Source organism: Eleutherodactylus coqui, chromosome 3 (genome assembly GCF_035609145.1).
Source record: "Eleutherodactylus coqui strain aEleCoq1 chromosome 3, aEleCoq1.hap1, whole genome shotgun sequence".
Taxonomy (NCBI): domain Eukaryota; kingdom Metazoa; phylum Chordata; class Amphibia; order Anura; family Eleutherodactylidae; genus Eleutherodactylus; species Eleutherodactylus coqui.
The window spans coordinates 36,902,909-36,925,936 of record NC_089839.1 but is presented as its reverse complement, the minus strand read 5'-3'; the positions used below and the strand labels follow the sequence as shown (position 1 = coordinate 36,925,936).

At 43.4% G+C, this 23,028-nt stretch overlaps 1 protein-coding gene across 1 annotated transcript in view; it reads right to left on the bottom strand.

The window, feature by feature from the left end:
• Positions 1-115: 115 nt before the first annotated feature.
• VPS54 (VPS54 subunit of GARP complex) overlaps positions 116-23,028 on the bottom strand; it is a 73,828-nt gene continuing 50,915 nt past the window's right edge. Inside the window, exons 14-23 of the mRNA XM_066595492.1 lie at positions 20,212-20,393; positions 17,359-17,471; positions 15,166-15,229; positions 14,972-15,077; positions 14,593-14,680; positions 12,800-12,921; positions 10,872-10,952; positions 9,098-9,205; positions 6,608-6,702; positions 116-1,234 (exon numbers count right to left, since the gene is read on the bottom strand). Coding sequence (XP_066451589.1) covers positions 1,129-1,234; positions 6,608-6,702; positions 9,098-9,205; positions 10,872-10,952; positions 12,800-12,921; positions 14,593-14,680; positions 14,972-15,077; positions 15,166-15,229; positions 17,359-17,471; positions 20,212-20,393 — 1,065 coding nt within the window. The 3' untranslated portion in view covers positions 116-1,128. The remainder of the gene's footprint in view (positions 1,235-6,607; positions 6,703-9,097; positions 9,206-10,871; positions 10,953-12,799; positions 12,922-14,592; positions 14,681-14,971; positions 15,078-15,165; positions 15,230-17,358; positions 17,472-20,211; positions 20,394-23,028) is intronic.

Sequence of the window (23,028 nt, the reverse complement as noted above, 5' to 3'; positions counted from 1 at the left end):
ACTTTTACCTGGCAGGTAGGCACGATATAGTTTTATATAAGACTATCAAGGATTGTATGTGCAATTATTTACCTGTGAACATCTCGTTAGATGTTGAAAAAAAACCCAGCCATAATGCTTAATTGATTCAAATTTACTTAAAAATGCAATCAGAAAATATCCACATCAATAGCAGATACTGCAAATAAATACTTTCGCCCTCACCAAGTAACGGAAGAGCAAAAATACCTTAATTTAAAAAAAAAAAAGAAAAATATTGTACAAAAATACTGATTGAAAATACCAGCAATTTATAGCATCGTGTCCAAGCTGCCCAAGGGTTACCAACTAATCAAAGCACCATTTACTACGGAGTTATTCTAGCGGAGCAGTGCAAGACATAGAGATTCGTCAACCTGTGGCTCCTCGGCTCTTGAGCCGTCACCCTCCCCCCCCGCCACCATCCCTCTGTAGAGCCACATATTGCTTGAGAAGAGTCTCGCATGGAGAAGCCTGCCCTGCGCATCAAGGATCAGTTACTCCATTGTGCTTCAAGGCCAAGTAAGAAGGGGCTTTGAAATTGGAAACCCAGTATCCAGTTCGAGGACAGATAATAACCCAGGTGAACAGAGGCGTTTCACCTACTCCCGCCAAACACCATTAAAGCTTATTCCATCTGATTTCTCCCCTGCTTAGTACATACACACAACCAATGGGGTTTTAAATATAGAAATCACTAATTACAGTGACTGTTTATAGTTTTCCCGAATTCGCGGCAAGGATTCGGTGCCGTTCTTACACAAGAGAGTCTTTATGCAGAAAGGAGATCCTGTTTCAGGCCATCTGACATAAGGGAAGCTGTGTTACAGCCATGCACTTGTTTGGATTTGGTCCAAAAGGGAAAAAAAAAACCAAACCTGAGGCCGCTTCCAATGAAAAACAGAAAAAAAAAAGTTTTTTTTTTTTAGAAGATTTCATTAGATGGGTAATCCCTGACAGCCAGGCTAGATCCAGTTACCGGAAACCAACGTCTTCCAGCCCAGACTTGCACTTTGGAATTTCACATTAAGGTCTTGTGTAGAACACTTCCAGACATACTTGTTACTTGGGAGGTCAGAGTCTGTTTGTTTTTCTTATTTTGATTAGATATCACCTTTTCTGCTCCCAAATTTCCCCCATGTTGAGGTCCATCTCTTTAAGACCTTTTAGAGCTTGGACATTTCCAGTGTAAAAAGCAATATCTGCTGCCACCATTCTGCGAAAAGAAAGCAATTGAAGGTCAGGCTGTAAACCGATGCGAAGGTTGTCACAGAACGTCATGTATAAATAGCAATATCTTATTATTAGAACTCCGTCCTTTGTAAGTCAAAGCGATCCGGTGATCAGGTCAAATTTAACCTTCTGGACCTGGTAGCAGAATGCACTTATGGCAGCCTGTATTCCCTAACCAGCGGTACATCAGGACAGCCCGTCATCTGCACCGAGAGAGGGAATGCTGCTGACAGATCCTGCAGGCTGAGTTACTTTAGAGGGTTTTCCTGGGAATAGGTTATTGGAAAGTTGCAAAACATGAAAGAACTTCAATTCGCTTCACCTCTTTCCCCGCTGCTTCTGTTTGGCCGGCGCCCGATCCCCTGCTGCAACAATCAGGTCGCCGACACCAGAGACAAGTGACCACTGGAACCAATCACCAGCTCACTTTGGCCAGTGGTTAACTGCAGCAGTCACATGTTCCTGTATCGTGACATCATCGTTTCTACAGCGGGATGTGGGGAGCAGTAGGGAACAGGGGCGGCAGGGGATCATTTGAAGATAAGATGACTTCTTTTATGCTTGTGCAGCTTTCCAGTAATTCTTTTTTTGGGGGGAATACCCCTTTAAAATTCCCTGCAGCCTTGCACTTGTACATGTTTATGGCCCTTTCACATTACATCACTTTGGAAGTCAATGGAAGCTGTCCGATCCGTATCCCTTCCGTAATCATATTGCGGAAGGGTCGCTGATTCCACATCATCTCACCTAGCGACGGTGAAACATTTACTGTACTGCGCATATGTGCCGTCAGGCACATGCACAGTACAGAAAAGACTACTGCGGACAGGTAGGCAAGGGGTCCCTGGCCGGGCACAGGGTCGGAATCCGACCCGGCTGTGTGCAGGCGGCCTTCATGTTAGTTTATTATATAATTAATAACTTAAAACGTAACAAAATGAAGATCTTTAGAACACTTATCTGCAGACACTACGAGTTGCAAGCATATGAAATATATGCAGCTTGTATCCAAGGCTTGCAGGCTCTGTGTGTGACGTGCAGGTCCGGGTTCTGTGGGACACCTGAGAAGCAGGTATGCACTCTTCTGCTTGAGTACTGGAAGTGGGGAATCTACTACTTCTTGTAGGATTCCAGTATGGGCGCTGCGGGTCAGATACAGTCACATGGGCCATTTCCCTTTTCCTATTTGAATGGGCAACTACAACCACACACAGCGGGTCCAGATCGTCTTCAGACCCTCAAACTTCTTTTACATTTTATGTTATGTTGTGGCCCATAATGATGAAGTGAAAACAGAATGTTAAAAATCTTTGTAAATAAAAAAAAAACAAAAAAAAACAACTACCATTGTGCATTGACATAAGTATTCGGACCCTCTGGTAGGACGCTTTAGCCCCTTGGGGCCTCCCATTTCTCTGGATCATCTTTGAGATGTTTCTATACCGCAGGGTATATTCACACGCCCGTATGTGTATTTCGGTCCATGAATATGCAGCGTATTTACTAGCTAACATACGCTGCTGTCTTGCATCTGTCCGCCAGTCGGCAGCCTTTTTGCTTGCATATGTATGCAGCGTATTTCCGCATGAAATCACATTGATTTTGTCTGTAAATACACAGGAAATAAGCAGGATTCATTGTGTGTGTACTTACGCACGCTCATTGATTTCAATGGGCTTCTACAGTGCACGCTACAAGCAGAGGGTGGTTAATGATGGTACACACTCTGATTGGGTCACTGTTACTAGTGGGGTACCACAGGGGGCAGTACTGAGCCCTATTCTTTTTTATATATGTGTATTAATGACCTGGTGGAGGGATTGTACAGTAAAATATCAATATTTGCAGATGACACAAAGCTATGTAAAGTAAGTAATACAGGAGAGGAGAGGACTCCGTTACCAATGGATCAGGATAAGTTGGGGGCAGAAAAGCGGCAAATGAGGTGTAACACTGATAAATGTAAGATTCTGCACATGGGCAGAGGAAATACATGCCACCATTACACACTAAATGGGAAACCACTGGGGAACACTGACATGGGAAAGGACTTGGGGGTTTTAATTAACTGTAAACTCAATTGGAGCAACCAGTGTCAGGCAGCTGCCGCCACGACATATAGGATCATGGGGGGCATGAAAAGAGGTCTAGGGGCACATGATGAGGGGATTGTTCTTCCTCTTTAAAAGTCACTGGTCAGACCACACATGGAATATTGTATACAGTTTTTTGGCACTAGTACTTAAAAAGGACATATCAGAACTTGAGCGGGTTCAAAGATGGGCAACGAAGATAATAAATGGAATGGGCGGACTACAATACCCAGAGAAGCTATCAAAATTGGGATTATTTAGTTTTGAAAAAAAGTCGGCTGAGGGGCGACCTAGTAACTATGTATAAATATATCAGGGGACGATACAGAGATCTCTCCCATCATCTATTTATACCCAGGACTGTGGCTGTAACAAGGGGGTGCTCCCTACATCCAGAGGAAAGGAGGTTTCTACACCAATATAGAAGGGGGTTCTTTACTGTAAGAGCAATGAGACTGGGGATCTCTCTACCTGAGGACGTGGTGATGACAACAGAATGGTCTGGACAACTTTCTTGAGTGTTACAATATTATATGTTATAGTCACTGATTACTTCAGAAGGGTCGGTGATCCGGGGATTATTCCGATTGTCCGATAGGAGTTGGAAAGGAATTTGTTTTCCCTAAAATTAGGAAAAGTGTCTTTTTTTGCCTTCCTCTGGATTAATATTGGAGGGCAATAGGCTGAACTAGATGGACATATGTCTTTTTTCAGACTAACACACTATGTTACTCTGGCTGAGCTTCAAAGATCCTGTGTGCAGATGTTTGAAACCTCCAGGAGCTCAACCAGCACTGCAGCCTCCACCAATCTTTATTGCAGTGGGGCCAGTGAAAAGCCTCTCCTACGTTTAAGACACATGAAAGCCCACTGGGGTTTACTTAAAAGCAGCCAAAGGACTCTCAGACTGTGTGATGCAAGATTCTCGGCTCCGATGAAATCAAGATTGAACTTTTTAGCCTTAATTCTAAGTATTACATCTGAAGGGAACCAGGCGCCGCTCATCACCTGCCCAATATCATCCCTATAGCAAGGCATGGTGATGGCAGTATCATGATGTGGGGGTGTTTTTCAGCAGATGGAACATGGAGACCGGTCAGGGTGGATGGAAAGCTGAATTGAGCAAAGTACAGAGATACCCTTAATGAAAACCTGATCCAGAGCACAAGGGACCTCAGACTGGGCAGAAGCAAGGCAACGACCCTAAGCCCACAGCCAGGACAACACAAGGGTGGCTTAGAGACAACTCTGTGGATGCCCTTCAGTGGCCCAGCCAGAGGCCTGACTTGAACTCACTCAGATCTCTGAAGAGACCTGAAATTGTCTGCCAAAGGTGCTCATCTAAGTACTGAGTGCAGGGCGTGAATACTTATGTCAGTGCAAAATGGTAGTTTTTTTAAACTTAATTTACAAAGCTTCCTAACATTCCGTTTTCACTTTGTCATGAGGCGTATTGAGTGCAGAATTATGGGGAAAACAGGACATTTTTTTTTCATTTGCACAAGGTTACAACATAACAAAATGTCAAAAAAGTGAAAGGGTCTGAAGACTTTTCGGACCCACTTAATCTAATCCCTAAGGAAGCTACTGAAGCAAAATGTGCATTGGGGAGCCACACATCTTTGACACAATGGTTTTTGTCACTTTTTACACAACATAGTCACACTCCAAAACAATACAATACGAGACATGGGGCTTGGATATGGGCTAGTTAATTGTGGGTATATCTTTGGTTCTCTTTTTGTGGCACCTTTTTTCAGAGTAACTTTATTAGTAAAATCTAATTGTTCCCAGCAAGAGAAACCATGTAATCTTGTAGATCTGATACCGTTTAATGGTTAACAAGCATATATAATGTAATAGTGAGCTTCTGAACCAACGCAGGGTTCTTCTTCCGGATTAAATTAAATAGATCCGAAGAGTCATGCATATTTATGCACACATACTTATGACAACAGGGCTATAAGATCCCGGGGACATTCACGTGTTCCACGTCTGATGTTGTGTACCTGATCCTGTGTAGCAAATGTCCTGTTGGGGGCCTTTATGTTGAAGAAACAGGACAAAAACTTAAAGCGAGGATGAGGTCTCATCCCTACACGATTAAACAGAGGATGGCCCGCTGCACACGGGCGGAAATTCTGCAGTGGGATTTCCCGCAGAATTTCCACCCGTGTTCGCCTGCATAGGATTGCATTGCAAAACACAATCCTATGCAGACGGCCATGATTTGTCCTCATGAAATCACATGCGGAAAAAAAATCGTGGCATGTTCTATTTCTGTGCGGGTCCCGCAGAGGCCCGCACAGAAATGTCAGTAGTGCCGGGCCGGCTCCGCTTTGCGCATGCCCCGGCTGATAACAGGAGACGGAAGCCGACGGAAGCCGGTAAGCCGCAGGCCTCTGCAGGGGCACGGGTCCGCATCCCGCTGCAAGAATTCTCACAGCGGGATCTGACCCGGCCGTCTGCAGGCGGCCAAAGACAGAATAACCTGTGGCTGAGCATTTTTCTTGTCAAGGATACAACACAGAATATATGAAAGTTATGATACTGAAAGTAAATTTCAAGTCACAAAACCATAGAAGAATTTGTGAATATAAATTTATAACAACTTTGGACACTTTCAATAGAGGGTTAAATTATTCACAAAAATGTATGCATGAGTGGGAAGTATGAGAAATCTATAGCACAGATATAACACTGCTGGCCTGGTGACCCTCCAACACTGATTCAGGGACCATAAAACCTTCACTCTCTTATCAGTGACTTTTTAAAGAGGTTTGCATTTCTGTGGTAGTATTCTTTTAAGTGCAAATTAATCACATCCATGTCTGTGCCTTGTCATAAGTGAGTATAAATATGCATGCATCTTCGGATCTATTTCATTTAAGCCTGAAGAAGAACCCTGCTTAGGTTGGAAAGCTCGCATTAACATCATGTATTTTTATTAGCCATTAAAAGGTATCACATCTACAAGATTACGTGGTTTCTCTTGCTGGGAACATTCACAATTTGCTCTACTAGCTAACATGGTACCAAACTTTTTTATTGGTAATGTGATTGTTCCCAGCAAGAGAAACCAAGTAATCTTGTAGATATGATACCTTTTATTGGTAATTAATTGTGTCTACATGGTTTTTAATGCAGATACCTTACAAAATTATTTTTATTAATTTTATGATACTTCTAATTAGTTTTTTTTCCCGCTTTGTGCGGATTCAGCCTTGCACATGTGTATTGGACATTACATAGGGACTACTCACCCATGCTGGGGGCCTCCGTCATTTGTGACATTTAGGTGACACAGTTGATTTTTTAAGTGACGTCTGCAGCTTGTATTTATTCGGAGGAACAGACCCTGCATAAAGGCAATGAAATAATATCTAAGTGTTCTGTTGAGACAGATGAAGAAACTGGAAGGAGAGGAGAGTAAAACAGAGGGACAAGAAAATCTTTGAATAATTACGTTATTTTCCTAATTAGAAACTGCACAGTAATATAATATAAAGGTCATTGCATAATAAGTGATGGGTAAATGTATGAAACTGCAGACAGAAAGTAGAGGTATTGCGCATATTAAACAAGCAGATCTCTCACATTTAAAGCAATAACTTCTTGGTAGGGTAGGCAAGGCAGAAACTAAAGTTGGCCGCACACTTTTTACGTGGCGCACCACCATAAACAAGCAAAAAGGCCCTCTATAGTGTAATACCATAATGTGAAATTAAACTGAAGCAGTAGAAAACTGATACCTGCGGCCGTATAAAAATGGCAATTCAGCAGGGTCCTTATATCAGCAACCTCCCTGATAGCCAGAATATCCCATGGCAAAAAGAGCAGAAGAGAACTGACGGGTGTTTGGTGCGCTTGGTCACAATTAAGAGACCAGGAGAGACTTTTTAAAGGCCAGATGAGGGCACCAATTTGGCACTGAAATGCATTGCCGCTAGTTCTCCCCATCTCTTAATTGTGTCTGAGTGCACCTAACACCCTCCATTTCTTTCCTCTTCTGCACTACCATAAACTTGTATGGCTCAGCTGAGTGTGCCTGTTTATAAGCTGTTGACAGTCACTTATTTGCCACAGGAACAATAGATTGTTGAATTTCAGCATGCGCATAGCCAATCCTTCTTTTTAGCCAATATCTGCCGTCAAGGACAGTCAACAGTTATTAAACATGTATGCTGGGGTTCACAATGATTGTAAGGGCAATACCAGCCTTATGTTAGATTGCACCCGGTGTGAAATATTTTTATATGGGTTCAACAGGGCAACTATTAGATAGATTCTCAACTGGCTGAGTGATCGTACTCAAAAAGTGGTCATAAATGGCTGCATATCCAACCGGAAGAACGTATCAAGTGGGGTATCACAAGACTCTGTCCTAGGCCCAGTGTTGTTCAATATTTTTATAAATGATCTGGAGGAGGGAATTGATGGAAACTGATCAAATCTGCTGATGACACAGAGCTGGGAGGGATAGCTAACACTAGGGAATAGAGTATTCAAAAAGATTTAGGCAAGCTTGAACAGTGGGCGGCGACTAACAGGATGGTATTTAACAAGGAGAAATGCAAAGTCCTACATCTGGGCAAGAAAAATGAAAAAAGCCAATACTGAATGGGTAGAATTGGGCTAAGCAGCAGCACATGTGAAAGACTTGGGTATATTAATAGATCACAGACTGAACATGAGTCAACAGTGTGATGCAGCAGCAAAAAAGGCAAACAATTCTGGGATGTATTAAGCATAGAGTCTGGATCACATAAGGGAATTATCCCCCTCTACTCTTCCTTAGTCAGACCTCATCTGGAATACTGTGCCCAGCTCTGGGCACCCCACTTAAACAAAACAAAAATCATCATCAACAAACTGCAGCAAGTTGAGAAAAGAGCTAGCAGGATAGTGAGCGGTCTGCAAATCATGTCCTATGACGAATGGTTAAAGGATCTGGGAATGTTTAGCTTTCAAAAAAGAAGGCCAAGGGGAGACTTAATAGCAATCTATAAATATGTGAAGGGCTGTCACGGTGCAGAGGGTTGTGTGTGGTATTGCAGTTCAGCTCCATCAAAGTGAATAGGAGCTGAGTTACCAGACACATCCCATAGACAAGGGTGTTACTCTAGCAACATATTTAATTTGGAATATTACATCAGACGAGGTCTCTTTTGTAGTTCCTGCTGGTCTGTTTTTTTAGGAAATTTTACCCGGCAGCAAATGAGTCTAAAGCCTCCCTCACACAGGCGTTTGCAGAAAACTTTAAATATTCTTTTTTTTAAATTTTTTTAACAATAGTAAGAACATTTAATTTTAACCTTTTTTAGTCCCCTAAGGACACTTGAATTTGTGATAGTCTGATCACTTATACAGTGTAATGCAATACTGTATTCTGACAGGCAATGGAACAAGATCTCGCAAACTCATTGCGAGGGGGTCGTTCAGAAGCCCTGAATGCTAATCAGAGCATTTAAATGCTTCTGTCAGGGTTGACAGCGATACTTAAAGGGTTAACAGCTAAGATCAGTGTAAATGCTGATTGCAACTATTGCACGCGGATGTCAGCTGTCAAGGGCAGCCGGTACCCACGGCATATGTAGCGGGATTGGCTACCGATCCACCCTCCATACAAACCCCACACCTGGAAGGCATGCATACCCTTTAGCATTAAGGACCTGTGTTGTATAGAGCTCATTAAACACATAACTGTGTTTAATGGTAACTTCCCATCTTTTAGTACTCTAAGAAACACTTACTTGGGTTTGTTCCTCAGGGAGAAGATCATAAATAGCTTCATGCATTTTAGCCATCTGCTTGCAGATATTTCTAAAGCACATGGAGGGAACAGGAGCTTTCACCTCGTACTGCAAGAAAGAAGCGCATGCTAAACCATTTTAGACACAGCATAATGGACTACGAATTGACCTTATCTAAAGACATTGCAGCATTCTATAGCAGCCAGCTGACACTAACCATCCACTAGCACAGTGGTGGCGAACCTATGGCATGAGCGCCAGAAGGGGCACTCTCTGTGGGCACGCACGCCGTCGCATCAGCACAAACAAGTGTCAGGTAAACGACTGCACGAGTGCCGACTTCACCCCTAAGGTAGTTAGTGCTTGAGCAGAACGTTTATACAGGCAGCGTTCTGCCCCATTTAGACGAGACGAGTGATGCTCTCTGCTGTACCGTTGCACAGGAGTGAATATCGCTAGCATCGCTAAAAGCTCTGCTAGCTTAGAGGCGGAGCGGGCTGGGGAGGCGTCCTCTGCCTCCATTCACTTTAAACAGACAGTTGTTCAGAAGTGAATGACTGCTGCCTACACTGAACGACTGAACAACTGTCATTCAGTCGCTGCATGCATTATAAGGAATGACTACTCCCTGCGGGAATTTGAACAATTCTGAACAGTAATCGTCCTGTTTATGTGGCCCTTTCTCTGCTGGACCGCGGGCTTCTTGTTCAGCGCTTCACCCTCTACGTGAAGCGCTGAGCGGGGAGCGTTTACACAGAACAAGAAGCCAGCGCTAGTTTTTATGCTGAGGACTTAGACAGATGAGCGTGATTTTGTCTCATTGTGATTCCAATGGTTTAGTTTTCACTAGCGATATTCTCGCCCGTTAATAGTACCGACGAGAAAAGAGAAGTCTTGCAGTATATTTCTCACATTTAGGCCGCAGTCACACGGGCGCGTCGGCGCCCGTGTTACTGCAGCCAGCAGACGGAGGTACCTGAAGACGGCCGTCTCTCTGCAGCGCCGGGAGGAAGAACATGTGACAGGCTCCATTGCCGGTCATGTGTTCTTTCATCAGCGCTGGAGAGAGACGGCCATCTACAGGTACGGCCGTCTTCTGTCAGTCACACGGGCGCATCGGCGCTGGTGTACGGGTGCCGATGCGCCCGTGTGATTGAGCCCTTAGTTAGTACTACGTGCGAAAAAGATAGGGTAGGACCTATCCTCCCAATTTTTCTTCAAACATGCGCACACTAGCTCCGAGTTTGAAAGGACCAAGAAAAAAAAAACCCGGTTCATGTGCAACTACACTCATTAGCAGTGAATATAGTTGCGCTCACGTCCATCTGCTCCAGTCCTGAAAGTCAGTGATAACGAAATGCAAATTAATAGTGATTTTATTTGCATTTACATTGCACGGTTATCGCTCAGATTAGTTAGTTTGAATGAATTTTGAGCGATAATCGTTCCGTGTAAATGGCCGTGTTGGCACTTTGCAATGAATAAGTGGGTTTTGGGTTGCAGTTTGGGCACTCTGTCTCTAAAAAGTTCGCCATGTCCACTAGCCTTTCCGCAAAAAAAATTTAAAGTTGTTTGACTGTAAAAGCTTGTTATGTTTGTAGTAGGAGTCAATAGAGATCAGAAGGTAATGTGTTTCTTTTTAGAAAGGAGCCATACTGAATATGTTGAGGAAGACTCAGAGTTCATTCCTCCATTACCCAAACTACCAGGATAAAGGACGGGCAGTGTCTCCTAGACAGATGCTTGGTTTTATTTTTTTATCATGTTTTGGTACCTTTGACAGAAGTTTTTCAAATAAAGAATCCATTATAGACACCAGTTTGGCCGAAATTTCCGCTATGTGGTCGTTGTAGTCCTGTTAAAAGAAAAATATAGTGAAAACTCCCCAAAAGACGACCCCCATATCCACACCAGTATCCCTATGACAGCTTTAAAGTTTATATACTTTTACATGGGCCGACATTTGCCTGAGCGATTACAGATGACTGTCCGCCTGTTTAAAGATGGGACTCGAGAAGGCAAGTGTGCGAAAATCACCAGTTTACTGTGAATGGAGGCGGGCGGGCGGCCAGGAGAGATCTCTGGCGCGCTCTGCCTTCATATTGCACTTGGAGCAATAATCGCTGGGACGACGGTCAGGCGATTGAGCGCCCGACAATCATCCCATGTAAAAGTACCCTAACACCATATGTCATGCATACTGGCCATCTTCCTTGAAAAGACCACACACTAAAAGGCAATTTCTAGCAATTTTGGGTGGTCATCTCAAAAAAGGTCCACTATATACTGTATATGTAGCAGGTTAGTAAAAGCGTATCAAAAAAAAAATCACAACCCCTCCTTAGGTAGCAGTAGATATACAGTATACTAGATACGTTGGAGCCAGAAGTGGATTGTACTAGGCTGTATTCTCACCAGTGCCATGGTTTGCTTTAAAAATGGGAACCGGATCTGTTCATATGACAGACAGCAATAGCATCTGAAGGACTCCTTTGACTTATAATGGGGTCCACTGAAGTTCGATCATTTTGACAGGAAGAATATAGTAACTCTGCATGCTGTGATATCCTTTTCCTCCAATCTGCTGAGTGCAAACAGAGCCTAACCCGTGTTTTCCAGATCTTGTTCCATCTTCTTCTTGCGGGTAGACTCCTGGTACGATGTTAGTGGGCTATTCAGCACTATGAGCCAATTGTATCTCCCCACTTGTGTTCCCCCTCCTCTCTCACAGCATGCAGTCTTAGGGTGCTTTTACCCGGGCCGACAGTCGCCCAAGTAATCACTCTAAAGAGCAACTATGGGCGACTATCATCCAGTGTAAACACAGAACCAGGCAGGGCAAGTGGGCAAAAACCGTTCATTTTTCGGAGTCGACTGGTTTGCAGCTCACCTAAAAACCAAGTTACTGTTGGGTCCTATAAACAGGCAGTCGTTCATCAACGAACAACTGTGTTTACTCAGCATGGAGGCGGGCGGCTGGAAGAGATCTCTGGCGCGCTCTGCCTCCATTCAATGAGCGATTATCATTCCTGTGCGAAAGCATCACAGTGCATGGGGATGACAGAGTCAAAGTAACCTTACAGACAGACTGAGAGAATCTAAAGCTTCATCCCCCTTCCTCCCTGTCTACTATAACTAAACTAATCTAGACAGATTTGTTTTAGGTCTATGGCCTCATGACCAGGGGACGCACAGATTCTGCAGGGCAACGTCCCTGCATAACTGTCCGTGTCTTCAAGTTCTGTACTGTGGCTGTATGCGGAATTGCCGGCACACATGTGGAGTACAGGTTTTTTATTGTCAAACTCCTGCTTTTCCCGTGGAATTCACGGCCGGTCTGCAATGTCAATTGTGGACGGGCTGCGTATCGGACGGCTTCCATTGACTTCAATGGAAGCCGTCCCTGCAGTAAAATGCTGCGATTTTTTATCCGCGAGCGTAAACCGCAACTGGTTTCCGCTCGTGCGCACGATGAATCGTTTTTTCATAGCATGCTATGGAGGGTTATTGCTGCGGAATGCGGAGCGGACGCCCGCTCTGGATTCCGCAGAAACAATCTGCCCGTAGATATGAGGCGTAAGTAAGCTGGTTATTTACGGAGAACCTGTAAGCAAGGAAAGCTCGAACTACTGATCCCTGGAAGAAGCTGCTATAGCTACATACAGAGCTGATTATCTGTGGGCTGTAGCAGGTTACGATTACCTTAGTGATGTGGTCAAACTGCCGAAGCATGCTGTACTGTTTGGGCTGCATCCGAGCCTCAAAATGTGCCCTTATGACAGGAATGTAGTGTACAATGAGCTGCAGGCACCGGGAGGATAATGCTGGAAAACATCATCATGAGCGTTAAAACAGCATTGATCTTTTTTATATAAAACATAAGCGAACATTGATAACTGCAAAGTAGATGAAACCTACAATCATTATAGAGCCCGTATATTACTAAACAGTCAAAGAGCTAAAAAAAAGACAACAGTTGTCAAAGAAGATATAGATGCAGTTCAAAACTATGGAAATGTGTGCAGTGTGTGTAGTAATACTTGTTTGAGTGTTGATCCAGTCTAAACATCGCATGGAGTTAAGAAAGAATTAGATCATGTATCAAGGCACGGCTTGTTGGGTCTGTTGCTTTCCTGGACCAAAAGGGGTAAATTAAGATCCCCGTTCCCTTTTTTTTCTTTTTGTCATCCTTTCTAAGGTTGAACTTGATGGGCATGTAGCTATACAGCCAATGAAGGAATGCTGCCGTCCAATAGGTGGCGCTGCAGAGGTATTGTTCCATCTCCCTTATTTGCATATTACCCAGAGGAGCATGGATGGCCTTATAAGTCTTCTCACTGACCTTCTGGGTGCTCTCCCTAAGGAGTGAGGTTACCCCCTCACAACCCACATCCATAGGCCTCTTACTAGCCAATCCATAAACCTACTGCACATTGACGAGGAGAGAAAACCCTGAAACAGCTGTCTGTGCATAGATTCTGGCTTGGTTTTCAATTCCTAATCATTGCTCTAGACCTGTATCAAGGGTCAGGCATTGATTTGAAGGAATGCTGCCATCCAAGTTAATGGTCCATCTTCCTTATCTGCTATATAGCCAAGCAACAGTTAGTATAAACCAACGTATCTTACTGGATGAAGCCCAATAAGAAGCAAAACAAAGTAGAACAGACAGTATATTCAAGTTTTTCATTTTAATAGACATTTGTCGACATTTATCCCAAAACTGGGGTAAATGGGGTTAGGAATGTGTGACACACTTATAGACATAGATTAAAGTCGCATATGCCATTAAAATGTAATAATAAAAGAAAATATTATTTAAAGGGGTTGACCCACTTCCAGCTATTGATGAGTTATCCTCAGGATAGATCATCAATAGCAGATTGTCGACGGTCTGCTGCACAGAACGCTCTGGTGATTAGCTGGTACCCGGATCAGTCTCTCTGTGTACAGAGCTGTTTTGCCTCAGGAAGCAGACAGCTCCGTAAATTGTGCGGTGGCCTGAATTGGTATTGCAGACTGAGTCCTGCCCACCCCGAGAACAGGTCATCAATGGCTACAAGCCCTTTAAAAATGCCACTTGTTAATTATCCAGTCCAGGCTGAGTTTCTAAGCAAACATACATGTCCCACTAACAAGGCAGGACGTTACACTAGATTGTAGTAGCATGTCATTTCATTATTTACCATGACATTTTGTAGATGTGTTTTGGTGATTGCACCATGACAGTTACATGTACATATGTTAATACATTATAAGGATTCCCTATGGTATAACCGCTGCAATATCACTAGTTACTCTGAAGCCTCCACTTTCACTCGGGGCATTTCTGACAGTCTGATGAAAAAAACCACAGTCCTAAATGTATAATTTAACTGTGAAGATAATGCAATATCTTTAGTTTGCAGTCCTAAGTAAAACCGCAGTAGAGTACACCTGGAAGCAGCATCTTGTATTAATGGAAGTGACATGAAAAAAACCAAAAAAAAACGTACCAAGGTTTTTCGTGGTAATTGTCTTCAATCCAACGACCTGAAGAGCCCCGGCTCCCAGAACTAGCTGACAACTGCGAGAGTTGAAGTACTAAACAAAACAAAAAAAGTTTATCAGCTCAGCTGCCATCATAGTAGACTCAGGCGTGATCTGGAAGTTTCTCAGAACTTTTTGAAGATTACATTTGAGTAACAAGCTATGTGCGAAAGGCAACACTATAGACCAAATAGGAAAACATACTCCACACAAACAATGATAGGTTGATATTTCACTTTATTACATTAGCATCTTTATACTATATTATTATATCGGTTTCCATTTTCTGTCATTTTAGTCTACTGGCAATAAATGCTAAATAGGCAGAGGGTGTGAAACACGGACCTTTAATAGCTCAGCCAGACGAGTGAGCATGTCGGTGGTTATTGAGGGGATGTCGTCTACACAGCTGCAATACTCCAGAATGATCCGGATTAAAATCAGAACGGTGCTGCGAGAAAATAAGAAATCTCTAAGTATATATGTAAGATACCAGAAGACAACAAATCTCATAAATAGGAATGGCGCAGGCAGCATACCCCACTACAGCATACTTCTGCCCGTCAACTGTAAGAAAGTCGGAGGGTTTCCGTTCTTCTACACCTGAGAATTAAAGGAAAGAGAATTTAAAAAGAGAATCTGTCCCTTTTTCCTCCCCTATAAGATAACTTTACAGCAGTGGAGACTTTGGGGTCTTTGTGGACTCTGTAAAGGCCAATTGGGCTTCCATATTGAAACGTCCTAATGGCTCTCCTATAATTAGGCTAAGTGTTTCATGTTATCTTATAGATCCGTGTATTGTCTCCCGGTCCTCACAGTTTGCTCATCAACATCCAAAGTTTATGGTTTTGGCTTTTCCTTCAATCTCTACACAGGGGTTGCCCCTTCTAAATTTGGCTTTTCCCACCAAAATGTGCAAAACCTTTGTAGCAAAATGTGTTGGAAAACTAGCCCAGCTAATAGGAGCTACAACTTAGACTACAGAGTCTAAAAATTGTACCCGATTTATCACCCAGCAGAGTCACTATGATAAATCTGGAGCACATTAAGACCGTGTAGTCTAAGGGCCCATTTACGGAAAAAAAAAAAAAAAAAAGCTAAAAAGTGATCATTTGAGCGATAATTGTTGCGTCTAAACACGCGGCCATCATGCACTGCTAGCTGATCGTTAAATTCAGTCCAACCTAAAAATCGGCATTCAGCCTATCGGCAGTTCTACACAGGTAGTGCTGATAGCATTGTTTCTCCTAGGGGAACAAAGGAACTGTAAGCAGATAAGAGCCCTCCGGCTATTAACTACATTCAGCTAAAGGCTTCATTTGCACACTTAATTGCTCTTATGTAGCTACTTAATAGTTTATGCAAAACGATCGCTCAAAGCTGTCACTCAAACTGTCATTTGAGCGATTTTTGAGCGATCATCGCTCCGTGTAAATGGGCCCTTAGTGTGTACTGTCAAACTATTAGACAGTAATAGTAAATGTGCCCCCTAGTTTGTAAGGCAGAAAAAAGACAAACACGTCCATCCAGTTAAGCTTATTATCCTATAATGTTGATCTAGAAGGCGGCAAAAAGACCCTCCATGAGGTAGAAGCTAGTTTTGCTCATTTTAGGAAAAAAATTCCTTTGAGTCTAAATCTGGCAGTCAGAATAGCTTTCTCAATCGCCGACCCTTCTGAAGTAATCAATGACTATAAGAGCTCATTCACACAGGTGTATCTGCGCACACATTGTTTAACATGCGTAATACAGAGGGAATGGAAAACAAGGATTTCAATGGGTTTATTTACGGGTATTTTAGCTACATTAAAAAAGCGCAGTCTGTCCTATTTTGGTCTGTATTCTGGGCCAAAATAGCCATTGAAGTCAATGCAAATACGTACACACTGCGTATTTATGCAAACATTGCATATTTATGCATAAAATAAATGGGCCCTACTTGGATTTTTCTTTGTTCACAGTGTTTACACACGCAAAATAAAACCCCCAACCAGGGCCACATATGTATGGAATACGCAGAGTTTCGGTATGTGATCATACGCCTGTGAGAATGAGCCCGAACGTGTCCAGGTCCCTGTTTAAACTCTTTTATTGAGTCCGTCATCACTGCTTCTACAGGCAGAGAGTTCTATAGTCTCACTGCTCTTACAGTAAAGAATCCCCTTCACACTGCCCCGGTGAATAGCTAATCAGTAGTGATCTTGGAAACAGACTCCTGCATATCTACTAATGATGGCCTATCCTAAGGGTATGCCATCAATAGTTTACAACTGAATGAACCCTTTAATACTTTAAGCTCATTAACAACCCTGTATGCGGTAGGCTCCCTCTAGTGGTCAATGCATGCAACAAGAAATTTAGAATTTCTAGGTCTATGCAGGTCTGTAGAAAAGAACTCTTATAAAACATCTAAGAAATTAATCTGCATACAATTTTGTACCTATTCATCTTAAAACAGTATTCAAGGCTGGGCAGCCGCTTAAAGCAACAGCATAACCTACACCTTGTACAATGCGTTATAAACCCCGGTTTAATGCCAGCGCAGTGCGTTATGAAATTGTTCTGTTAGAGGTATAATAATTATGAGAGACAAGACCAAAGAGCTAATTACAAGTCTCATTTAAATAATCTACAGCCTGCCGCAGGAGCTCTTGAACAAATATTAATAGTAGCTAGGTGCTTGCCGTATGCTAACTGTATGGCACATGCTGAATTATTAAATACCAACTCACATCCAGTTTTCCTCTCAGGTAAAATTATTTTGCCATCTGTTATGGAATCCACCAGGTCCTGAAATTCAGCAGGGACATCGGCTTGTTTCCAGCGCTCGTTATCTAGCAGAAGGCTGAGGAGAAGAGAATAGTACCCAGGAAATGTTATCCGATGGATTACGGTATGTCCAGTCTGTCAGCCCTGCGCTCGCCGCTATGTGTTACACGGACTGTGTGCTCTGTATTAGCATTACTAAGCAAGTGGCACATCCTTGTGATAGATCAGTGGGAGATCAAATAGTCCCGCTGCTTCCTCGTTAGGCTTCAAGACTGACAGTATAAAATATATAAATGTTATGTCTGTCTCACAGAGAGGAATATGAATTAGAACATAAAACGGTGATTATTCTACTTGTCAAATATAAATAAAAAGTAATAAAAATAAATCTTGTTGCTTGTATGGTGCAACCTATTCCACAGCACTTTTAGGTAATTTATTCCCCCACCACCAAGCTGGGTACTCATTTTACCGACCTCAGTAGGATGGAAGGCTGAGTCAACCTTGAGCCGGCTACCTGAACCAAGCAGGGATTGAACTCACAACCTTCAGGTCGTGAGTGAGAGTTTAGGACTGCATTTCTGCTGCCTTGACACTCTGCGCCACACAAGGCTCTAAATAGTAAATCCAGCAACATCTAAGGCCATATTCATGTTTGTGTCGGAGGCTCTGAATGTGGAGTCCGTCATATTTTACAGAAAAAATCTCAGCGCTAAGTTTTTGTCAAAATGGCGGACAACTCAGCAGAACCAATTGGGTGCATCAGGCGCAGGAGGTATATTGCATATATGATGGACGTGGGCTACGCCGTAGGTTTTGTTGTCCACAGAAACCATGATGCTAAAATGAACAGAGCCTAAAGGGCCTTTCGCACTGGTATGGATGTTCGACTGAATATTTGATTGCCCAGTCATCGGCCTGTTTGAATATGCCGCTGATCAGCTGACTAACGCGCAAAAAAAGCTTGTTTGGCAGCTGATTGGATTTTTTAAGCGCATGTAAAGTACTTGCTCATTGGCAGCACGTCCCACCTTATGAACAGGGGACATGCTGCTGACGAATGAAGTCTGTAGGAGGACAAACAATCATATTACCAACTGTTCATCCCTGTACCTGTGATCCTCCGCCAGCGCCCCCAAACTAGAGGTAGTAATAGTCACATGGACAGGTTAACGAGTGTTGACCGCTATTGCTCATGGTCAATTGGCGCTTGTTACTAAGAGCAAATTAGCTGCCCGTGTTAAACCACCCTAATGGTACGTTCACACGGTGGAAAATGGTGTGGATCTTCTGCAGCAGAAAATCTGTACCAAAACCGTGTCAAAACCCCGTATCGATGGCGCAGGTAGTTTTTTTTGCTGCTGTTTTTCCACTGTCCACTTCGTGTGAATGTATTCCAAGTCTACCAGCCTGCTGCATCTCATTAAGGACTCATTAACACAGACATCCGTACTCACTGTATTTTTACATGTTTAAAACAAACAAAAACAATCAAAAAAAAAATCACACCCGCATGTGAAAAACGTATCAACATGTGTAAAAAGCCCTTTGGGCTCTGCTCCCTTTAGCATCATGGTTTCAGTTGACAACAAATGCTATAAGAGCAGAATCAATGGGGTTTACCAGGCGCAGGTGGCTTATGTGTCACGGATCTGGACTGAGTTGTCCGTCGTTTTGACAGAAAATAAGTGCTGACATTTTTTCCTTTAAATATGTTGGACTCCACATTCAGAGCCTCCGATACAAACCTGGAGATAGCCCCAGTCAATCACAGGCAGTGCTTGGCCATTGCCGAGCACTGCCTGTGATTAGCGGAGCGCTGTGACCAATCACAGGCAGCACTCAGCTGTCATTCAATGAATGCCTGAGCGCTACCTGTGATTGGCTGAGCGCTCAGCCAATCAGACGCAGCCCTTTAAGCAGGCGGGGATTTTAAAGAACTTTGTTACAGTGACGTGGTGCAAGGGCCGAGCCACCGAGTACAGCGGAGAGGCAAGTATAGATTTTTTTATTTATTTTTTACTACAACTAGGAATGATTTTCAGGGAAGGGCTTATATTTAAAGTCCTTCCCCGAAAATCACTGCGGGGTGCTGGTTTTTCCTCGAGGCACCTACGTTTTCCCAGGTTTTGTGGTAAACTTAGGTACCTCAGCTTATATTCGGGTCGGCCTATACTCTAGTATATACGGTAAGTTTTCCTTAGAATGGAAAGAGTTAAATGGTAGAAGTAACAACTCCAATAGGATTCTACAAAGTATTATGAACTTTGATTTTAATCCTTCAGAGTAAGAATAAAACTATACAAAACAGCCATCCTAAAAGTGCGACGCGTTTCAGTGCACACAGGTGCTTTTTTTAAGCATCGGATTTTAACTCTTTCCATTCCAAGGAAAATGTAACCCTTACAAGCATAGAAAAACTTCCTTTTTAAATGTTTTATCTCTGCATCTACCTATACTCCTTTGAGAGTATAGGGGTTGTTTTTTTCTTGTTGCACTCTAGTTTGTGGAAGTCCTGTGGGATGTAAGGCCTTTGACCCCCAAAGCTGACAAGGATTTCGGGTGCTGGCAAGTTAGTCCTCCTCCACGGACTCCCTCGCTTGCACCAGGCAAGTCCCTCTCTTTATGTATATGGTCACATACGCACATATTTTATACTAGACATCCAATTGTAGGCGCTGTCCTAACTGTGTATTCTTTATCTGGAATGACGTCTGTCTGTGTACCTGCACTGAAATACATGCTGGACTGTTGTAATGAATAAGGAGACATTAAGCAATGAACTCAATATGTCTATTATCAATACTGAACTATACCTAAGTTTGGTTTTCCTCTCATCATGGAAGCGGTTTACAAACTTATTGGCCTGGCTCTGAAGAGCCCCTCGGAGGGACATACTTTTTCTTCCACAGATTTTCTCTGTATCCTGGACGAACACCTCGACTGATCGGGACAAAGACACAAACTCAGAAGAGTTTAGTTTCTCAAGAAATCCGTCCTAGAAAAACAGGAGAAGCAACATCATATCAATGACTTAACAACCCAACTATTATTATCTAGGCCGCCACGTAAAAGACATTCGTTCTCAATAGCAAATCACATTCATTTCCAGAGCCATTGCTCTGATACGTTGTAACAAAGACTGCCACGTATTTACAAACACTGCTTACAAAGTATCAAAATGCTCCAGCTGTTTGGTGTATTTCAACATCGGAAATCACAATGCATACCACACCGACAGGGGCATCTAGTTGTCCCAAACGGCTCTGTCGCAATAAGATCGCAGGGTTGCTGTCTGGGTGTCATGGCATCTTCGGGCCTTCTGAAGGCCTGTAGGGTTGCCATAATCGTTCGTCCATTAAAATGTGCCTGTGGCAGGTCTTTAACACTTTCCAATCCAATTTTGGATTCAGGGTTTCCTAAAAGGCTTTCTCTTTTTGCTGTTATACAACAGTGCCATCTGCTGGCTAAAGCCAGTGTGTGTGCGCCAGAGAGGCTCCGACAGTGGAGTGGCTGCCAATAGACGGTAAGAATACCCTGTCGGACGTCCTCGGACATTGGAGCTGTACAAGCTTCAATCAGAATGTAGGAAGATGTCAGATAGTGGATTGGAAAGGGTTAATAGAAAGCTTGGATGGGCCGTGGGTCGGACAGCTTTCACTGACTTCAAAATAGAACATGCTGCAATTTTAAATCCGCTTGCGCAAATCGTAAATCGCTCTCCGCTCATCTGAGCGGACATGCGAATATTCTGTTTTTTCGAAGGGGCGTGGAATACCACGGATCGTCCGCGCGGGTGATGATAATCGCGGAATCCGCAATTGAAATCCGGTTGTGTGCAGCCAGCCTTAATCCCATTTTTAAAGTTGAACACTATCAGAAAAAAAAACATGCAATGCCAGAACTGTACTTTTTGGTCACCCCGTCTCCTGATAAAAATGAAACAAAAAGAAATAAAAGCCATATGCATTTCAAAATGGTACCAATAAAAACTACAAGTCTCCCCGCAAACAATGAGCCCTCACACAACCATATTGACGGGGGAAAAAAACCTATGATTTTCTGAGTGTGGGATTGCCAGAAGGGCAGAACATTATCTGGACACAGGAGCGTCAATGACCAATTCTGTCTCTTTGTAACTGCTATTATAATCTCAAACCACCAATCTGTTTTGACATATACTCCTTGCACTTAAAGGGGTTGTCCCGCGAAACAAAGTTGGGGTTCAGCACTTCTGTATGGCCATATTACTGCACTTTGTAATATACATTGTGCATTAATTATGAGCCATACAGAAGTTATTCACTTACCTGCTCCGTTGCTGGCGTCCTCGTCTCCATGGTGCCATCTAATTTTCAGCGTCTAATCGCCCGATTAGACGCGCTTGCGCAGTCCGGTCTTCTCCCTTCTGAATGGGGCCGCTCGTGCCAGAGAGCTGCTCCTCGTAGCTCCGCCCCGTCACGTGCCGATTCCAGCCAATCAGGAGGCTGGAATCGGCAATGGACCGCACAGAAGACCTGCGGTCCACCGAGGGTGAAGACCCCGGCGACCATCTTCGCAAGGTAAGTAAGAAGTCACCGGAGCACGGGGATTCGGGTAAGTACTATCCGTTTTGTTTTTTTTTAAACCCCTGCATCGGGTTTGTCTCGCGCCGAACGGGGGGGGGCTATTGAAAAAAAACAAAACCCGTTTCGGCGCGGGACAACCCCTTTAATAAAAAAGTGACTGAACCATAAACCAGGGGAACTTTGCTCGTTTTCTCAGAAAAATGAAGATCCGATCACCATAAAAGATCTACTGTAATATTTCTTGGCACAGAATTTTGAACCGATTTGCATTGGAAAATATAAAACCTGCCGCTGCGAGAGAGAGCAATCACTTGCACTGCTGCGCTTACTTCCTGCATAATGACTCCATGCGTGAAAAGTTACAGAAAACGAGCGCTAGAAAGGAGTTATGAGCAACTGACGAGTCAGACCCTCCTTACACCGATGGCGGTCCTGCGCACAAGTCACCCAGCCGCCACAAAGCCCTGCCTGCTCGGAGTGACCTTGCATCACTCATTAGCCCATTTTCTTTCTTTCAACTCCTTCATACACAATCCTTTATGTACTAATTCAACTTGAACTTGGCATCAGCTAATGAAAGCGCTCTCTAGATACATTACTTATTTATTGGTTGTGTCACCAGGAATTGCCAGCCACACATATAAGACCTAGCGTGCGGCCAACAGCCATCGAACAGCCTGAGGTCCCCCATAAATAAGCACACCCTGGCAGGCCGAGCGTGCGTACTTATTCAGTAGGGTAGAAGGAAACAAGTTACTGCTAGCGGCTTATTTCCCAGCAGATAAATAATTGGGCATGTCGAATGTTGGATCCTCATTTCCACTAGCGTCTGCTGTCAGGGGAAATTCAGACGTGTCCCCCACTATGTAGGTTGAAAGGGGGTCCACCGTCACTGATCGCACGAGTATTAGGGATTTCCGTTTCTCGGCTCCATTTTGAAATGGAAATACAACATAATTAAACATTTCGTGGTTTAAAAAATACGGAAATGTTCCAGCGGGCTCCCATCCTGTTTCATTTCAGTATTTTAAACTAAACCAATGGCGCAGCAGACTGCATCACGGA